Genomic DNA, 20,540 nt, shown 5'->3' on the forward strand with positions numbered 1-20,540 from the left:
TAGGGGTCCTGGGAAAATGCTCAGAGTTGTCCTAAATCAGAGAACACTCAGTTCCTGTGTTTACCAGTGCCAGGTCATGTTGTACATTCACAGGGGACCAATGAATTGTTAATTCTACATGTGACCACCAGTCCCCACCATGTCCGCCAAGGTGGGGACCTTGGCCCCCACCCTCAGTCAAACTCTGATGCCCAGTTGTCCTGTTGGGGTGAAGGCTCAGACAAATCTTGACTACTGTCCCCCAGGAAGTTTTGCAGGGACTCAGGCTGGGCATGAGGCACTGACTCCGGTTTCTGTGTCCTGGGCCTCAGTGGCTGGCACTGCTGCTCTGGCTTTAATTGGTACCACAGTTCTAACAATAATCTATTGGACTGCCCATTGAGTTTTTCTTTCACTACCCTGGCCTTTATCAAGTCAACCCACACCTGGATCCTTGAGACCTTCATGGGGCCCTTTGCACCTTTCCTTTCATTTGTAGCCTGTACTTCCTTCCGTTCCCTTATTGTTTCAACCTCCCCCAGATCTGCTGAAGTACGAGGAGCCTCACTTATGGGTTGCCCTAAGTGGGGGACAAGAGTATTCACTAGGGACCCAAAGAGAGATGTGGGAGCTGTAGGGAGCACCAGATTTCTCATTCCTGCAGTGAATACCTCCTCATCAGGGCCCTGGGGGTCCATATTATAGATGATGCCCAATTCCCACAGTACCTGTTGGAGTTCTACATATGTTTTCCAGCTTGTGGGTAAATCACCCTGATTAGCCCAAACTACCCTGATGACAGCTGTCAGCCATTCCAGGAGTGTCTGATTCCCTGAAGCGTGACGGGCATTTTGCAACCACTGCCGGGTTGCAGAATTGTACAAACAAACCCAAGTCCCTGATGACTGAGTCCTGCCGACTACTGCCAGATGTAACTCTGGGGAAGGAAGACTGAGTAGTCAGGGAAGCCAGTCTACTCACCTCAGTACCTGACATAACAATGTTTTCCATCCATATCCCAGAGACATAAAAGCCATGCAGGCAGAGGTTCTAATGACCTCTGCTTAAAATGGACGCTTATGCCCACCATCTCATCCTGGGTATAGGGAAGGAGCATGGAGTGCTCCACAACCTCAGGAGGGGGAGGCTCCTCCCTTTGAGAAGCCCACGGTTATTTTGCTTTTATTTTCTTAATTAGAGCTGGGCGGGCCTTTAATATAGGAGAAGCTGGTACCTAGGGTGGAGGCCTCGGCAGCAGATCCGCCAATGGCCCCACCCCAGCTCCTCCTCCATGGGGCTGAAGGCACCACATTTCCTCCCCATCCCCCACGGCCTCCTGCAGCGCGGCTTTTCCTGCTGTCTTCCCCATCTCTGCTGCTAAAGAATCTTCCAGGAGCGTGACCTGTCTTTTCAATAACTGTCTCTCTTCCTTAAGGGCATCCCATAGGTCATTGCCCAGCTTCTTAAAACAATGCTGAAGTATGTCTCTCTCCTGCCAAAGTCTCTCTCTCTCCTCATTAGCCCTCTCGATATTCTTTCTCCTTGATAGCTCTCTGTCTCTCCTGGATAATATTTTCCACTATCTCAATAGAAAGCGACTGCTACATGGCCACTTAGGGCCTCTAAGCAGTCCACTATCTCAAGGAAGGCTAACTCTGCAGCTTCCGGTGTCTCCACCCTTCCCCAGTTCTTGGGAAGGCCCAATCCCTCTAGGGGCAGCCTTCCCAAAGGTCACACCCATTTAGACAGATTTCAGGTTCAGAGGTCCTGCCGACTACTGCCAGATGTAACTCTGGGGACAAGAAGTCCTGGGGCAAAATACCTCTAAAACCGAAATCAAAAGGAGAAATAAAGTTTAAAACCCATTTATTACTTACAAACTGCAGTTTGGGGGCCGTCTTCCTGCTCCTGCAGAAGCAAGTGAAGCCTCCCCATAACCTCTCAGGTTCAGATAAGCTCTCAGTCACCCAGGTAATTACCCATTGATATGGAGGTGAATTACTTCTCTCCACTCCTTAGGAATGGCTGTTCATATGGAGATGCACTAAAGCCACGCATTCTAATTCTGGAATATTAGAATTAAACCCACAGAGGCGCACCCTAAAAAGTTGAGAAAAAGTTTTGTTTAAGGCAAAAAGGTGCACATTAGGAGAAAGGGGAGTGTGGGTTACCTCAGAGAAGAGTCACACTCAACTATTGGGAAAGTTTTATTTAAGGCTATGCACTTGTGTGGGTGACCTCAGAGAGAGGTGCATGCTGAAATGTTGGGGGTTCACCCTTTTAAGGATTTTTTTTTTCAGGAATGTGACCAAGGGCTAAGGATGTGAACTTAAGTGGTCCCAAGATGTTCATCTTTGATGAGAGATATTAAGTCTTTTCTATTATCAGTCCTCCAGGTAATTCTGCAAAACCAACAAAAGAAATTTACAGCTCTGACTCCATCCCAGGATAGCAGCTTCTCCCTGGGAACGTACCAGTTAAGATGTCTTGGGGGAAGATGATGGTGTTAGTAGGGCAGCAGAAATCTCCTCCCAAAACCATATATATTTTTGAAAATACAACAAATAAAACTACGCCTAACAGAGAGACCAGAGGACACAGTACAACAGCCAGGCTGCATCAACATCAGCGAGAACGCAGGTTCTCACAAAGGGGGTAAGATACAAGTCATGGACCGGTGGGACCCAAGCGCCCCTCACCCCAGCTCCCTGGCGGGAGGAAAGTAATTGGAGCGGGGAGGGAGTAGAAGCCTAGGACTGCTAAATAACCAGCCCTAGTAATCTGCACTGGGAGCACAGATACACATTGCATGGGGTGCTGGATATTAGGGAAACGGAAAAGTAAAATCTGCAAGCAGGTCCCCACAGCCAGCTCCCCTGGGACAAAAGAAAAGTGAGTGCTTTTTGAAAGTCTTAAAGGGACAGGGGCCTCACAGCTGGTCGGAATTGGTCTGGCACACTTGGCCCAGCAGGCTGGGAATTCTGAGGAACTTCAGGTGCCCTAACCCCCTGGGTAGCAACGGAGCTCTGAAGCCCCTCACGGTGATAAACAGCATGCTGTTCATTCCCCCTCCCACATGGCCCCGGCAGAGCAGCCTGGGAGCAGCCGCGCCCACAGCAGCTGCCCAGAGCCTCCTCACAGCATGCAGCTGCCCAGGCCAGATGCAAAAGCGGCTGCTGGCACGCAGCTGCCTGGCGCATGAAGAGGAAGCCGGGGCAAGGCACGAAGGGGCACTGTTCTCACAGGAGAGCACACGCGGCACACCTGCCTCTCCCCGCAGGGCTGTGGGTTGCCCTGCCCACTGTGGATCAGGAAATTAAGCCAGAGCCTACTCCCCATGTGCGGGTAACAGTCACAGGCAGCGGAGAAGGGGAAGGCAACCAGCAAGCAGGAAGGGACTTTGTTTTCCCAGCTAACACACATGCTACCTGCCTACAACTACCTCTATCACCATGAAAAGGCAGAAGAATTTGGTCCAGTCCAGAATCACCCAGACAGCCCTTGAGCGAGGGCCTGGGGAGATAGATTTAACCAATCTTCCTGAAAAAGAATTCAAAATAAAGGTCATAACCATGCTGATGAGCCTGCAGAGAAATATGCAAGAGCTAAAGGAGCAATTAGGGAGGGAGAATATATAAATAAAGCAATCTATGGAAGGACTTAAGAGCAGACTGGATGAGGTGCAAGAGGCCGTTAAAGGAATAGAAATCAGAGAACAGGAACACAGAGAAGCTGAGGCAGAGAGAGATAAAAGTATCTCCAGGAATAAAAGAATATTAAGAGAACTGTGTGACCAATCCAAACAGAACAATATTTGCATTATAGGGGTACCAGAAGAAGAAGAGAGAAAGGGATAGAAAGTGTCTTTGAAAAAGTAATTGCTGTAAACCTCCCCAAACTGGGGAAGGAAATAGTAGCTTAGACCATGGAAGCACACAGATTTCCCAACACAAGGGAACCAAGGAGGACAACACCAAGACATATAATAATTAAAATGGCAAAGATCAAAGACAAGGACAGAGTATTAAAGGCAGCCAGAGAGAGAAAAAAAGGTCACCTACAAAGGAAAACCCATCAGGCTATCATCAGACTTCTCAACAGAAACCTTACAGGCCAGAAGGGAATGGCATGATATATTTAATGTAATGAAACAGAAGGGCCTTGAACCAAGAATACTGTATCCAGCACGATTATCATTTAAATATGAAGGAGGGATTAAACAATTCCCAGACAAGCAAAAGTTGAGGGAATTTGCCTCCCACAAACCTCTACAGGGTATTTTAAAGGGACTGCTCTAGATGGAAGCAGTTCTAAGGCTAAATATATGTCACCAGAGAAAATAAACTCACAACAAAGAAAGCAGACCAACCAAATACTAACTAAAGGCAAAAAATAAAATCAACTATGCACAAAAAAGCAGTCAAAGGAAGCACAAAAGAGTAATGATTAAAACACCTAACATATAAAGAATGGAGGAGGAGGAATAAGAAGGGAGAGAAATAAAGAATCATCACACTGTGTTTATAATAGCTTAACAACCGAGTTAAGTTAGATGATTAGATAGTAAAGAGGCTATCCTTGAACCTTTGATAACCACGAAACTAAAGGCTGCAATGGCAATAAGTATATATCTTTCAATAATCACCCTAAAGGTAAATGGACTGAATGCACCAATCAAAAGACATAGAGTAATAGAATGGATAAAAAAGCAAGACCCATCTATATGCTGCTTACAAGAGACTCATCTCAAACCCAAAGACATGCACAGACTAAAAGTCAAGGGATGGAAAAAGATATTTCATGCAAACAATAGGGAGAAATAAGCAGGTGTTGCAGTACTTGTATCAGACAAAATAGACTTCAAAATAAAGAAAGTCATGAGAGATAAAGAAGGACATTACATAATGATAAAGGGCTCAGTCCAACAAGAGGATATAACCATTATAAATATATATGCACCCAATACAGGAGCAACAACATATGTGAAACAAATACTAACAGGATTAAAGGAGGAAATAGAATGCAATGCATTCATTCTAGGAGACTTCAGCACACTACTCACTTCAAAGGACAGATCCACCAGACAGAAAATAAGTAAGGATGCAGAGGCACTGAACAACCCACTCAAACAAATGTACCTAATAGACTTCTACAGAACTCTACATCCAAAAGCAGCAGGATACACATTCTACTCAAGTGCACATGGAACATTTTCCAGAATAGACCACAAACAAGGCCACAAAAAGAGCCACAGTAAATTCAAATTGATTGAAATTCTACCAACCAACTTCTCAGACCACATAGGTATAAAACTAGAAATAAATTGTACAAAGAAAACAAAAAGGCTCACAAACACATGGAGGCTTAACAACATGCTCCTAAATAATCAATGGATCAATGATCAAATTAAAATAGAGATCAAACAATATGTGGAGACAAATGTCAACAACAGCACAATGTCCCAACTTCTGTGGGACACAGCAAAGGCAGTTCTAAGAGGAAAGTAGATAGCAATCCAGGCATATTTAAAGAAGGAAGAACAGTCCCAAATGAATAGTCTAAAGTCACAATTATTGAGATTAGAAAAAGAAGAACAAATGAGGCCCAAAGTCAGCAGAAGAAGGGACATAATAAAAATCAGGGAAGAAATTTAAGAAATTGAGAAGAATAAAACAATAGAAAAAAATCAGTGAAACTGAAGGCTGTTTCTTTGAGAAAATAAACAAAATAGATAAACCCCTAGCCCGATTTATTAAGAGAAAAAGAGAATCTACACACATTAATGGAATCAGAAATGAGAAAGAAAAAATCACGATGGACCCACAGAAATACAAACAATTATTAGAGACTACTATGAGAAATTATATGCTAACAAACTGGAAAACCTAGGAGAAATGGACAACTTCCTAGAAAAATACAACCTTCCAAGACTGACCAAGGAAGAAAAAGAAAATCCAAACAGGCCAGTTACCAGCAACGAAATTGAATCAGCAATCAAAAAACGTCTGAAGAGCACCAGGCCAGATGGATTTACTGCTGAATTTTATCAGACATATAGAGAAGACTAATACCCATTCTCCTTAAAATTTTCCAAAAAATAGAAGAGGAGGGAATACTTCCAAACTGGATTATGAAGCCAGCATCATTCTAATACCAAAACCAGGCAAAGATCCCCCCAAAAAAGAAAATTGCAGACCAATATCGCTGATGAACATAGATGTGAAAATACTGAACAAAATATTAGCAAACCGAATTAAAAAATACACGAAGAAGATCATCCTTCATGGTCAAGTGGGATTTGTTCCTGTGATGCAAGGATGGTACAGCATTCGAAAATCCATCAACATCATCCACCACATCAACAAAAAGAAGGACAAAAACCACATGATCACCTCCATAGATGCTGAAAAAGCATTTGAGAAAATTCAACATCCATTCATGATAAAAACTCTGAACAAAATAGGTATAAAGGGCAAGTACCTCAACATAATAAAGGCCATATATGATAAACCCACAGCCAACATCATACTTAACAGCGAGAAGCTGAAAGCCTTTCCTCTAAGATCGGGAACAAGACAGGGATGCCCACTCTCCCCACTGTTATTCAACATAGTACTGGAGGTCCTAGCCACAGCAATCAGACAAAACAAAGAAATACAAGGCATCCAGATTGGTAAAGAAGAAGTCAAACTGTCACTATTTGTAGATAACATGATATTGTACATAAAAAACCTTAAAGACTCCACTCCAAAACTACTAGAACTAATATGTGAATTCAGCAAAATTGCAGGATACACAATTAATACACAGAAATCTGTTGCTTCCTATACACTAACGATGAACTAGCAGAAAGAGAAATTAGGAAAAAAATTCCATTCCCAATTGCATCAGAAAGAATAAAATACCTAGAAATAAACCTAACCAAGGAAGTGAAAGACCCATACCCTGAAAACTGCAAGACGCTCTTAAGAGAAATTAAAGCAGACACTAACAAATGGAAACTCATTCCATGCTCGTGGCTAGGAAGAATTAATATTGTCAAAATGGCGATCCTGCCCAAAGCAATCTACAGATTTAATGCAATCCCTATCAAAATACCAACAGCATTCTTCAACGAACTGGAACAAATAGTTTTAAAATTCATATGGTACCACAGAAACACCCTGAATAGCCAAAGCAATCCTGAGAAGGAAGAATAAAGCAGGGAGGATTTTGCTTCCCAACTTCAAATTCTACTACAACGCCACAGTAATCAAGACAATTTGGTACTGGCATAAGAACAGATCCACAGACCAGTGGAACAGAATAGAGACTCCAGATATTAACCCAAACATTTATGGTCAGTTAATATACGATAAAGGAGCCATGGACATACAAAGAGGAAATGACAGCCTCTTCAACAGCTGGTGTTGGCAAAACTGGACAGCTACATATAAGAGAATGAAACTGGATCATTGTCTAACCCCATACACAAAAGTAAATTCAAAATGGATCAAAGACTTGAATGTAAGTCATGAAACCATAAAACTCTTAGAAAAAAACGTAGGCAAAAATCTCTTGGACATAAACATGAGCAACTTCTTCATGAACATATCTCCCCGGGCAGGGAAACAAAAGCAAAAATGAACAAGTGGGACTATATCAAGCTGAAAAGCTTCTGTACAGCAAAGGACACCATCAATAGAACAAAAAGGCATCCTATAGTATGGGAGAATATATTCATAAATGACAGATCTGATAAAGGGCTGACATCCAAAATATATAAAGAGCTCACATACCTCAACAAACATAAAGCAAATAATCCAATGAAAAAATGGTCAGAGGACCTGAACAGTTCTCCAAAGAAGAAATTCAGATGGCCAACAGACACATGCAGTGGTGCTCCACATCGCTAGTCATCAGAGAAATACAAATTAAAACCACAAAGAGATATCACTTCACACCACTAAGGCTTGCCACCATCCAAAAGAAAAACAAAAACAAATGTTGGCGAGGTTGTGGAGAAAGGGGAACCCTCCTACACTGCTGGTGGAAATGTAAATTAGTTCAACCATTGTGGAAAGCATTATGGAGATTCCTCAAAAATCTCAAAATAGAAATACCATTTGACCCGGGAATTCTACTCCTAGGAATTTATCCTAAGAATGCAGCAGCCCTGTTTGAAAAAGACATATGCACCCCTGTGTTTATCACAGCACTATTTACAATAGCTAAGAATTCGAAGCAACCTAAGTGTCCATCAGTAGATAAATGGATAAAGAAGATTTGGTACATATATGCAATGGAATATTATTCAGCCATAAGAAGAAACAAATCCTACCATTTGCAACAACATGGATGGAGCTACAGGGTATTATGCTCAGTGAAATAAGCCAGGCAGAGAAAGACAAGTATCAAATGATTTCACTCATCCTTGGAGTATAAGAACAAAGAAAAAACTGAAGGAACAAAACAGCAGCCGACTCACAGCACCCAAGAATGGACTAACAGTTACCAAACAGAAAGGGACTGGGGAGGGTAGGTGGGAAGGGAAGGGTAAGTTAGGGGGGGAAGAAAGGGGGCATTATGATTAGCATGTATAATGTGGGGGGTCACGTGGTGCGCTCTACAACACAGAGAAGACAAGTAGTGACTCTAGCATCTTACTACACTGATGGACACAGACTGTAATGGGGTATGTGGGGGTACTTGGTGATGGGGGGAGTCTAGTAAAGATAATATTCCTCATGTAATTGTAGATTAATGATACTAAAAAAGAAAATTAAAAAAATAATAAAATGGCTTGCCCTGCCCCCAAGGTCATATAGTGCATGCTCAGGGCTTTTGGTGGTAGGAAGTAACATCAAAATAGTTTTGAGAACTTGGAGGAATCTTGAGCAGGAAAATGACAAAGGCAACAGCTTTCAGGACAAGTCCTCCCGTGAGAAGGGAGTGTCCCATGGAGAGGCAGAAATGGGAGGAAGGACAGCAATGGAGGTCATCAGGTTGTTTGGTGGCCAGAGCCTGGAGGAGGGGCTGGCACACAGAAGGGAGAATCAAAGGCAAGGCAGGGACAGCAGTGGAGTGGGAGAAGGGGCAGCCACATTGCACCTACAGGAGAGGGCTTATTTGACACTGTAACTCTGTGTTGACTTAACAAAGCCTGGAGTGTCCTAGGATCAGCAGGGGGAAAACAAAGGTGGGCTGTTTACTGGATTGGGTGAATCTGCATCACTGGAGCACTTTTGAACCCAAATGGCTGTGCCCCACCCCAGAGTTTCTGATTCCCAATCCCAGTGTTTAGCCTGAGGAACTGCGTTTCAGACAAGCTCCGGTGACATGCTTTGTGTGGCTCTGGTCTCAACAACTCTTTGCCCTGACCACCTACAGAAGGTCCATGTAGGTGGTTTTCTTATCCAGGCTTTTATTTCCTTGAGATGATAGCTGATTAAATGGTTTTGGATTTGGGGCTTTCCTAACTTAGCGGATTCAGGCATTTAAATAGGTCACCTGTACATTGCAAGCTATGATACTTCTCTACCTGGCCTGAACAGAAAACCAATCAGCATCCTTCACAGACCGGAAAAAATGTATTTCAAACTTTCTTCCTGCAACTTGTAGAAATGAAAATAATGCAGAAGTATAGGAAGGTCTTACCAAATGTTTCACAGACTTCTGTGAATAAATACATGTGCATGTAGTTTTAAACTTCCATTTAGTTAAAAAGCAAAAAATTACTTCTACCAAGTTTCCTTTCTCACTTAATATGGACATTTTTATGTGTAAAGACTTTTTTACATGTAAGGAGTCATCTACAAGGCCCACGCTTTCTTGCATTTTTAACCATTTTGTGAAAAAAAGGAATATCTTGGGGCAAAAATTTTTCCCATGGGAATGTTGGTGCAATTTTATTAGGTAAGCATATGGGAAGGTGTGAGTCATTTAGTGTTTAATAGCAGAAGTTTGGGACTGGCCAACTGGGCCTGCAGGGCAAGGAGTTGGAAGGGCTGCATCTTCCCTGTTTCTGGGACTCAGCCCTGGAGTCTGGCCTTGAGGAGGGCCTAGGGCAGGGCTGATGTTGAAGGGAGGTCCCACAAGCAAATGCCCTCTGCTCAAGGCTTGTGAAGCGCACCAGTCACTGGAGTCTGTGCAGGCATCCCAATAGCGTTTTTATCTGAGACAATTTTCATTCTGTGTAACCACTTAGAACAACTGCAAGTCTGGCCAGCTGGCCAGGGCTCAAGGTGTTGGGCTCGGCTTCTTGAGGTTGGGGAGTAGGCTTGATGCTGCCTGACCTGTTAGCAGCAAATTCTCTGAGTGGGAACTGGAAACCTCCTTTTGCACATTTATCTTTTTTACTTGAAGAATTAAAAACAGAGTAATATCTTCTAACTTGAATTTTCTGTTGCATCTAGTAATACTATTCTTATTACAGCTCTTTTAATACTTTTGTTATTACAAGAATAATGCATATTCTGTCTGCTTTGAAAATCATTTCAGCTGTGTTTCAAAGTTTCTCCCAGGTGTGTCAAATATTTTCTCTGTTCCAGTACTGGTGGTGTTGGGCTTCACCAGGGGTTAGCAAGGGTGCCTTTCTCCTGGACATGTTCACTGTCTGTTCAGATGCAGGCAGGCAGCCTGGGTGCTAGAATTTCCTCAGGACATCTGCCTGGCCCCACTGGCCACACTTTTTAGCCAAGTGGCCAAGTCCATGCATTTCCACACTGTGGGCATGAGGAAGGGCATGTGTCATGGGTGGGGAGGAACTCAGCCTGCATCCTGGGTTGATTTGAGGGCTGCCATGAAAACATCCGAACATTGTTATAGTAGAGGCGTGGGGACATACCTGTCTGTGTTTTGGTTCTTGTTTGGTTTTGCTGTTTAACCAATGATTTTAAAAGGTAGTTGTGTAAAAAAACAACCATTTTATTATGCTTCTGGGTTCTGTGTGTCAGGAATTTGAAATGGGGTGACTGTCCTTGTTTTATGACGTCTGGGGCTGCAGTTGGGATGATCCACACAGTTGGGGCTGGAGGGAATCCACTCCAGGTGGCTTTGCTGGCAGGTCTGCCCCTGGGGATGAGCTTGGCTAGCACTGGGCCTTGGAGTGCCCACAGGTGAGCTGTCTGGACTCAGTGGTCCAGGGCTCCAGGAGCCAGGGTCCCAGCCAGTGAGGCAGAAATGCACACTCTTTATGACCAGCTCCAAAAGTCACATAGTGTCACTTCTGTTCTCCCTTGTGGTCAAAGCAGTCACAAGTCCACCAAATTCAAGGGGAGGACACAGACACCCTACCTCCTGATGGGAGGTATGTCAAAGAGTTTTTGGACAATTTTTTAAAATTCCACTTGGGAGGCTCTGTGTAGAAGCACAGTGACACCATACAGCTTTGCAGTAAGCTCTTGGCAGACGAACTGAGTCATAGCTCAGACGAGGCGTTTTGTTGTAGTTAACACGCTTGGGAAACCTCAAGCAGAACAGTAAACAGAATCACAGCAGTGTCTGAGCCACACTGTACTTGAGCGTTACTGGAACTTTCTCTGCACATAACACTCATTTTAGATGAGCTCAGGGTGCCTTACATTTGTGCAGGTTCCAGTTTTGAATACTTCTGTAAATTAAAGTGTTCTCAACTTCAGCAAGCAGGAGATCGGAATTGGTAGTCTCTCTCCTGAAATGGGGAGCATCTTCAGCATTTGTATAGGCTGGGTTGCCCCCCACAAAGAGTTCATTAGGTCAGCAATCCCCAGTGTTTGAGCACAGTCTACCTGCAGGGTGCTTGAGGGTAGGGGATTGGGAAAACACGGTTGCCTTTTTTCAGTGGAAATGGGGAATGCTGGGGCCCTGGGTGGGTCGGGCAGCCCTCCTGTGGGGAAGCACTGGCACCAGTGAGGGTGGTCACTAGCTGTGTGACCTTTTGTGAGTCCTGGCTCAGGCTTGGCTCCAGGCTTTGGCTGGGAAGTGGAGGTAACAAATAAGTGACCTTGTGATTAGAGACAGCCAGAAGAAAGGTTGGGTAAAAGGTAGTGATCTGGTGTCGCTGTGCTTACTGTCTGTCTTGGCCTTGTCGTGGGATTCCCATGGCCACTGCCAGGCCCGATGCAGTGGCCAGTGCCAGTACTGTTGAACCTGTGACTTGTTCGCCTTGGGGCCCCTCTGTATCTCTGGCCGATGCTGCCTTCCCTGCTCTAGCTTCCCTTTCCCCTTGCCCACTAGATGCCTTCAGCCTGGCTCACTGGGATGCCAGCTCTGAGTGTGTGCTAGTCCCAGACCATTGTCCCTTCCCTGGCTGTCTAACACCTCCTGTGCTCTTACCCCATGACATCACCTGTGTCACCACTCCACCCTGACCTCTCCCACCTCAGCCTGGCACATAGTCCCCCTGCTCTGTCCTCTGCGTCCTTCACCCTGGCCATCTGCCCCTCACACCCTGCCTCCTTTATGCTAAAGCACGGCTGCCCTGTCCCAGTCTAATGATTGCTGGCGGCCTGCTAATCAGAGTCCAGCTGACTTGGAGTGCTACAGAAGGTAGCCCTTCCCAGGGCACCTCTGCGAGCACAGCCCCCATTCTTCCTGCGGACCATCTCCGTCAGAGCCTGGTCCACATCCCCGCCTGTGTGCAGCCGTCACCATCCTGTTCGGGCTGCAGCTCCTGATGTGTTACATATGGGTGGCTGGTGGTTGTTTTCCCCTCAGGGACCACAACTCCCTGGACTGTGATTGTCCCTAATCATTCTGGTATCTCTTAGAGCAGGGATTGGCAAACTATGCCCCACTGCAGCCCACCCTCAAGCTAAGAAAATTTCAACAATTTTTAAATGGTTGAAAAAAGTAAAAAAAAAAAATTGCTATTTCATAGTACATGAAATTTAAATTTCAGTGTTCTTGAATAAACTTGTATGGGGAGCACAGCCATGCTTTCCCGAGTTATCTTGACTGTGCTTGGCCAGCAGTGACAGAGTTGACTAGTTGCTTCAGGGAGCATATGGCCTGCAAAGACTTAAATATTTACTCACCTATTCCTTTCCAGAAAAAGTTGGCTGACTCTTGTTCTAGAGCAGTGATTCTCTATCGTTTGGGAGAACTTTTCATTCATTCATTCTTTTGGCAAATACTTAGCACTGAATATTATTCAAGCATTTTGATGTTGTAGGTAGCAGAAGCAAGCAAAACAGATCCTTAGCCTCTTTGGAGCTTACATTTTTTTTGGAGGGAACCATATATAGATTCATAGATAAATAGACTTGTAGATATAGGTGCTAAGTGCTGTGAAGATAAAGGTTAAGTATGGGCAGGGAAGAGGATGGGGGAGCGCTATTACAAACTGTTTAGTAAGAGCTCTTTGGTGAGGTAGCTTTTGAGCTGAGACATGTATGGACTGAGGGAGGCAGATAAAAAAGAAGTTGGGAGAAGAGTTGCGGGCAAAGGCCCTGGGCAGGAGGGGCAGGCTTGACAAGTTGGAGAAATTACAAGGGACCAGAGTGGTTGGGGCCTGGACTCTTGACCGTGGCAGGTCACCAGCTCCCTTAGGGTGGAGGCCCCACCTTCCCCAGCGGTCAGAATCACCTGGGGCACTTAAAAAATCCAATGCCTGTGGAGATTCTGATACAAGAGACTGAAGTGCTGACTTGGGTGGGGCCTCCTGCTCCATCCCTGTCCATTCTCAGCCTTAGTGAGGTCTTGGAGAAAGAACCATTCTGATCTAAAGGGCACCACGGTTAGGAGCATTTGCTGCCGCACATCATACCTTGCTTGGCACCTAGCAGGGGCTCAATGAATAAATGTTGGCATTTTAAAAGAGACCTGCACTTAGCCATGTCTGACACCCTCGGTTACTGCTGTAGGCAGGCCTGCTGTTTCTCCCTCTGCCCATCCTGAAGGACTGTGTTCTCATGATCTGGGTTAGTTCCCCTGGGCCCTGTGGATACCTGTGCTCCACCTTTTCCCTCATGAGTGGGGTCAGGCTGCTCCCCACCGTCATTGCAGATGGATGCCTGCTGCAGCTTGCCAGCCATCAGCCAGCTCTGGGACACCTTCTCTGGCCCATTCCTCTTGGTGTCCTCCCTGTCTGTCATGAGGGGTGTGGTTGCTGTGCGTGGCCGCGGGGCCTTACCCTCCATGCATCTGCAGGCGCCAGCTTTGCTAGATGGCTGGCCGATGGATGAGCAAGGAGGGAGTTAAGGCAACACTGGAAAGAAAAGGCCTGGTGTCTGCATGGGTCAGCCAGGGCCCTTCCCACTGCCCGGTGGGTGTGCTGCCTGGTCGGATGTCTGAGCACCAGCGCTTGCCTGCAGTCATGCCTTCCATCCCCCTTACAGAGGCGTATGCCCTCCTGCAGGGGACTTCTTCTGGACTTAGTGTAGAAGTCCATGTGCTTTCCAGGTTAAGGTGCAGATCAGAACGCCCAATAAAAGCATGATAAACATTGCAGCCATTTAAAATGCACAGGTGTGAAATGGAAAGGGTGGTTCTGTCTGGTTCACTATTGTAACAGTTCTTAAAATAGGGTGTCAGGATTGCTGGTGAAGAGTCTGTACTTTCCATGTGGCTGGCATCTAAGGATTTGGGATGTACCCCTATTCTAAAAAACTCTACAAGTGCACCACTTAAAACTCCAGCTTTTATGGAGGATTTGATAAGCTATGTATGCATGGTAGACTTTCAAGGATTTCTGAAATTAGAAACTCCTGAAACTCATTCATGAATCCTTAGAGACCCACAGATTACAGACTGAGAAATTGTGTTCTAACAGGGTTTATCTCAACTGATGTCTGATTCATATTTAAGAAACCGAGTTAGACTAATAGAGACTACCACAATGTTGGCTTAGCATTTTATTATTTTTATTTGTTGTAAAAGGACAGAGTTTTAATCATTCCCTTGAAAACCACTGAGTTTTTTGCCCTACATGAAAATTTCTGTGTCATTGATGTTCTTGAACTGGGTTTCCCTGTGTGTGGCATGGAATCTAGGTATAGATAGGACAGAGAGAGAACTGAAATCCATGTGCCTCAGTTTGCATGCAATTTTAAAAATTTATAGTAAAAATTAAGAAATTATCTTGAAAACTGTATAAGGAGGTTAGTTTTAAGCCCCTTGTTAGTAATTATGAATGATTACCTTTTTTCTTGAATACTTAATATTGAATCCTTTTCTAGATGTAATAGATTTAATATAGTTCAGTTTAGTTCAAATATTTATAGAGTACATCATCTATTAGTAAATCCTAGCTATTCTTTTGAGACACGGTAAGGTGGGTCAAATTGTCTAAAGCAGGTTGCAAAATTCTAAAAGCAACATTGATTTATATCGTTGTTGAGCTTTTGAACACCATATCCAGATGGTTTACACACAGAATCATGCTCCAGGCTAGCTTACACATGACACCAGGAGCAGTGCTCCACAGTCATTGGAAGTCACCTGTTTTTTCCCCTTGGAATGAGTCTGTGGTGACGCAGGGGCTCTTCCTGCCTGCTGTGAGTGGTCTGTGCTGGGAGCCCGGTCCAGTTTGCTTCTGAGAGCAAAGTGGGCAGACTTTAGAAGGAGGCCAAAAACACTTGACATAAAAACATTTGAAAGATTGATTGGTATAATACTTCTGAAGATAAATGTACTAAGGAAGAGATAAATGTAAGATAGTGAAACATTTCTTGTCTTCCATTTACCTAATTCTGGTTTCTGGCCTGCATGTGCTCAGTGTTGCAAATGTGAATAAGGAAACACCAGATCTTAGTGGGGGACCCACCTTTGAGCAGCCAGTTAGACAGAAGTGTGTAGTGGGCACTGTGATGACACACAGGGGCTCCCTGTGTCCCCTGGAACAAGAGAGTGGTCGAGGCTTTCCCCAGAGTGGGATGCCCAGGTGAGGTGGGTGCCCTCTGGCCAAGGAGACCACTTGCAGGCAGAGTAGGGGTTGGGAGGCCAAGTAGGGCAGGAGGGTGAAGAATCTGGGGGAGGGCTGCCATGACAGGTTGCATGGAGGTCTGATTGGTGAGCAAGTGAAGGGTTCAGGAAGCTCTGTCCATGAACTGGGAAGAGCAGCTGGGGAGATGGGTGCATCTCCAGGTGTGGGCAAAGAGTCAGTCAAAGAGGTCTGAGCCACAAGAATAGATGTGGGCATTATCCATGAAGAGCCATCATTTTCTGTTTATAAAGGGTGGTGAAGCTGTGGCTGTGGGTGCTGCCTTCTCTGGCCACACCCCAGGCCCCTCCCCCTCTTCGCAGGGGACAGGATCTATCACATAGAAAAGACCTGGGGCCGGGGGCCACCTGTCCTTACTTCAGCCAGGGAGGTGTCTGGGAGCGGGCCGGCAGCCGTAGTATCTCAGATGGTCTAAGTGATGACAAAGAGACTGAGAAGTGTGAAAAAAGAAACTGAGTAAATTAAAACCATGGAATGATTGAGAAAATTGTCAAAATTACTGCCCATGCAGAAGGCACTTGAAGGAGAGGATAATTCTTCCCATGCAGTTCAGTGGCCTGAACAGAGAGGGACCACTCGTGGTATATTTTGACAAGCAGTGTAATCCTAAAGCCAAAAAGAGGTGGTGTATTTATTTGTGAGACAGTGAGATGTCTGTGGGGTTCGGCAGCTCCTGGTTCATCCACAATGTCTGAAGTCTGAGCTGAGGACTGACCCCGATGTTCACAAGTTGTTTAGGAAGAGATTGAGAACAGGGGCATGGCATTTAGCAGGGTTTAAAAATCTTTTCCCTCCTTTTTAAAAGGCAAGGTAAGCACATAAATACAAGGAAAAAGAAACAATTACTTCACCATTTAAACTCGGTATTTTTACTTCTCCAGATAATCTTTTTTTCCTTTGTATGTTTCAGTAGCAGAAGTCATATAGCATGCATATTTTCTCAGCTGGAACTGTCATAACTGCATTATCATGTTACAACATAGTTCTGTAATCTTTTTATTGAGATGTGATTGACATGTAACATTAGTTTTAGGTGTACACATATTATAAAATGATCACTACAATAACTTGAGGTAACACCTGTCACCACATATATTACAAATTTTGTGTGTGTGATAAGATTTTTCAAGATTTATTCTTTCAGCAACTTTCAAATACATAATACACTATTACTTACTGTTGTTACAGTGCTGTACTGCACATCCTCAGGACTTGTTTTATTTTGACCCACTTCACCATTTCACCCACCCCATCCCCTGTTTCTGGCAACCAGTAATCTGTCCTCTGTATGGATACAGATTTGAGCTTGGGTTTTGTTTCTTTTCTTGTTTTTTTCCTTCAGATTTCACATGTAAGTGAGATCATACTGTGTTTGTCTTTCTCTATCTGACTTTCACTTAGCATAATGCCCTGTAGGCCCACTCATGTTGTCACAGATGGTAAGATTTCATTCTTTTTATGGCTGAATAATAGTGCATTGTATATATGCTCTACTTTTTCTTAACCTATTCATCTATCGGTAGACACTTAGGTTGTTTCTTTGTCTTGGCTATTGCAAATATTGCTGCAATAAACAGGTACAGTGTTGTTGTTTTTTTTTTAGTGTTTTCATTTCCTTTAGATAAATACCCTGAAGTGGAATAACTGGGTCATATGGTAGCCAAATTTGTAATATTTTGAGGAACCTCCACACTGTTTTCCATAGTTCCACTGGCTGCACCAATTTACATTCCCACCAACAGTGTAGGAGGGTTTCCTTTTCTCCACATCCTCACCAACACTTGTTATTTCTTGTTTTTTTTTTATAATGGTCATAGTCATAGTTCTGATTTTGTTGCATAGCTATGTCATGATTTATGTAGCAATTCCCCCACTGTAAGATATTTTCATTTCCTCCCCCTTTTTTTAGATGACAAATAAGGCCATGATTTGTGAAGTCAGCTCTCATATATATATCTATTTCCTGAGGATAATATTCAAAAGCAAGATCACATCCACAGATACAAACATTCCTTATGTTTTTAAATGAATAATGAATATAGTACAACTTTCATTTCTTCCATTTCTTAGTTACTTGCTACTTTTATTCGGTTGTTTATTGCTATATTTTCTATCAAGAGTTTCTCTTCTATTTGAATAGAGATGTGGACCCAACATCTCCCTCTGGACAAAGGGGATTTCTTGTAGGGAGCATGATTTTGGAGTCCTATTCAAGAAACATTTATTAAACCCCTACTATGTCCCAGAGGATGGTAATAAGAAGATGCCTAGAAATAGATCCTAACCTCAGGGCCTTTCCTAGCTCACGGGATCACCCGCCCCATGACTGGGAGGGTGTTTGCATTTTTTCTTCACAGTCTGGAAGCGTCTCTGAGCATCTGGCCCTTAGGAGGCTGTCAGCATTTGAAGATGACCACTGGCCACCATATAGGAATGCTGGGATGGCTCATTCACAGAGAAGGTGTCTTTGTGAAGTGACCCTCTGTTCAGCCCCTAAAGCATTTGCTCCTGGTCTCCTGTTGAGTCTTTAAAGTCATCAGTGGTAAAATCTTCTTGTTGGAGCTGGGCTGACTTACATAGACATGTACTGAAGGCCAGCTGTACACATGGTAACCCACCCTCCAGGCATTACAGTCACAGAGGCAGACAGCAGGCCAAAAACTCACATAAGGGGGATGCGATGAGACTCAGAAGGGATGAATTTCAGTTGCAGTTCAGCCACAGTGTTGACTCTAGGTTTTGGTTGCATTGACATTCAGGGAAAGGTTTGAACTGCAAACCCCACAAGAAGCATTCCAAATTTTTTAAATTGGACTTAATACTTAAAAGTGTGCATTGTCTCCATGAGCTGTAATTTGGTTTTCTTAGTTAACTTTTAAATATTGATTAAAATTGTATTAGTTGAAATCCTTGAATGTTATAAACTTAAATGCTGACTTTTTTCTTCTTTTCCTTACAGCTGTTTGGGGCAACTTCGTTAATATGAGGTAATTATTTCTAATAATTCAGATATCAGGTTGGGTTTTATAAACACATATCCATTGTTACATATGCACCTTTGATGTCATGTCTTAATTGAAGAATATTTTTAAAGTGAAACTGAGTTTTTTGCTATTCACGCATCTAGGCTGTGTCTGTCTGACCTTCTATGGATATTCTCAAGAAATAATCTGATTTTAATGTTTACCCAAATAGAGCACAGTTGTGAAAGATAAAACATGGTGCTGCACTGGTCAGCTCCTTTGCATTGCCCACCTCGGGGTCCCTTCTCCCCTTTACAGATGATAGAGGGTTGACCCTAGCTTTTACACCACTAACATGTAAGGGTATTTTTGGGCGGCTTGGGCTGGGGATGGTAGGAGGGGGCTTACCCAAGTCTTTTGAGAAGGGAGCTGCATTAAGGGAAACTGTGACCAGCCAGGTGATGCCTAGACCACCTGTGTCTCCCGGAGGGACACAGGAGCCTTCTGGCCTCTGTATTATTTATGCTTCTTAATAGAGCAGGAAGGACACTCACAACAGTCAAGTCCTTGTGTTACTGTCTAAAACAAACAAAAAAAATCAGCAAAAATTAATAAGCCTTCATTGTAAAACAAATTTGGTGCTGTTAGTACAGTGCTACATTTCAAGAAGAATTTACCCCACTCTGTATTTCAAATTGGTAATGAAAATAAAAGAATAGCAGTCACCATTGCAGTGTTTGAGCTGGATTTGGTCAGTGCTGCTGCAAGGCCGTGAGGGCAAGGGGCGGCTGTGCCCCCACCGGCGTTTCCTGTGGAGTTAGCCCTGCAAAACGGGAAGGACTGTGTGGATCTCATCCCTCCCACCAGGGCTTGTGTGTCGCCTGATGAAGGCTTTGTGTGTGGCTAGGAGGGGTGCTTAGATTACACATAAAGGAGCTCTGTCTGTTTACTTGGAAAAACTCCATTTTGCATTAAATCCCCAGGAAAGCCCAGCAGAGAAACTTGTGCCCCTGTAGACACACTTCCTGCATCTGATTTAAATCCATGTTGAGTATAACATGAAAAATGAGAGTATTTTAGAAAGGACCTACAGGTAGTGAGCACGTGAGGTGGGTGGAGGGAGAGTCCTCCCCCAGATGCCTTATTTTCCCCTGGGGCACCCCCCTCTGGAAGGGTTGAGACACAGGACTGACACTGGGAAGAGGACGGAGGAGTCCGCAGCCTTTGGTTTGTTCCAGCTGTGTAATTTGTTCAGAAATACATCTTGATGTCTTAGAAGCCTTTCAATTGATCTCAGTTTTGTAGCTTTCTACTCAACAGGTCTATCCAGGAAAATGGTGAACTAAAACTTGAGAGCAAGATTGAAGAGGTTGGTTTCTTTCCCACATTTTGTTTTTTTCTATCTATTTGTCAACTTCAGTTTCTTTGCTTGTGCTAGTGTCTTATTGTGGTAGCTTGATGCTGAGCTATGATTTTGAAAAACTACCTCTCAAAAAAAGAATCCCTTATGTATGAGGAGACTTTCAGTTTGTTATGCTGATACATCTCTGGTCAGCATTTATCCATTTTACAAAGGTGTGATGTAGTAAAAGGGATTCCACCTTGAAGGCAGAACAGATTTAAACTTTTATCTGATTTTCCAGGTAAGCCTTTCCGAGCTTTTGTAGAGAAAGGGAAGTGGGTATCTTGACAAGGAG

The 20,540-nt window shown here is 43.9% G+C and overlaps 1 protein-coding gene across 8 annotated transcripts in view; it reads left to right on the forward strand.

Moving 5' to 3' along the window:
• The window catches only part of UXS1 (UDP-glucuronate decarboxylase 1), a 128,822-nt gene that overhangs the window by 27,474 nt on the left and 80,808 nt on the right, over positions 1 to 20,540 (forward strand). For 5 of the 8 annotated variants that reach the window (XM_073238843.1, XM_073238841.1, XM_037015544.2 and 2 more), the window contains exons 2-3: positions 18,840 to 18,867; positions 20,149 to 20,212. In XM_073238843.1, the coding sequence (XP_073094944.1) occupies positions 18,840 to 18,867; positions 20,149 to 20,212 (92 nt within the window). The remainder of the gene's footprint in view (positions 1 to 18,839; positions 18,868 to 20,148; positions 20,213 to 20,540) is intronic. The other 3 variants (XM_037015545.2, XM_073238828.1, XM_037015543.2) reach the window with 1 other exon arrangement.

This window comes from Manis javanica, chromosome 1, assembly GCF_040802235.1.
Source record: "Manis javanica isolate MJ-LG chromosome 1, MJ_LKY, whole genome shotgun sequence".
Classification (NCBI taxonomy): Eukaryota; Metazoa; Chordata; class Mammalia; order Pholidota; family Manidae; genus Manis; species Manis javanica.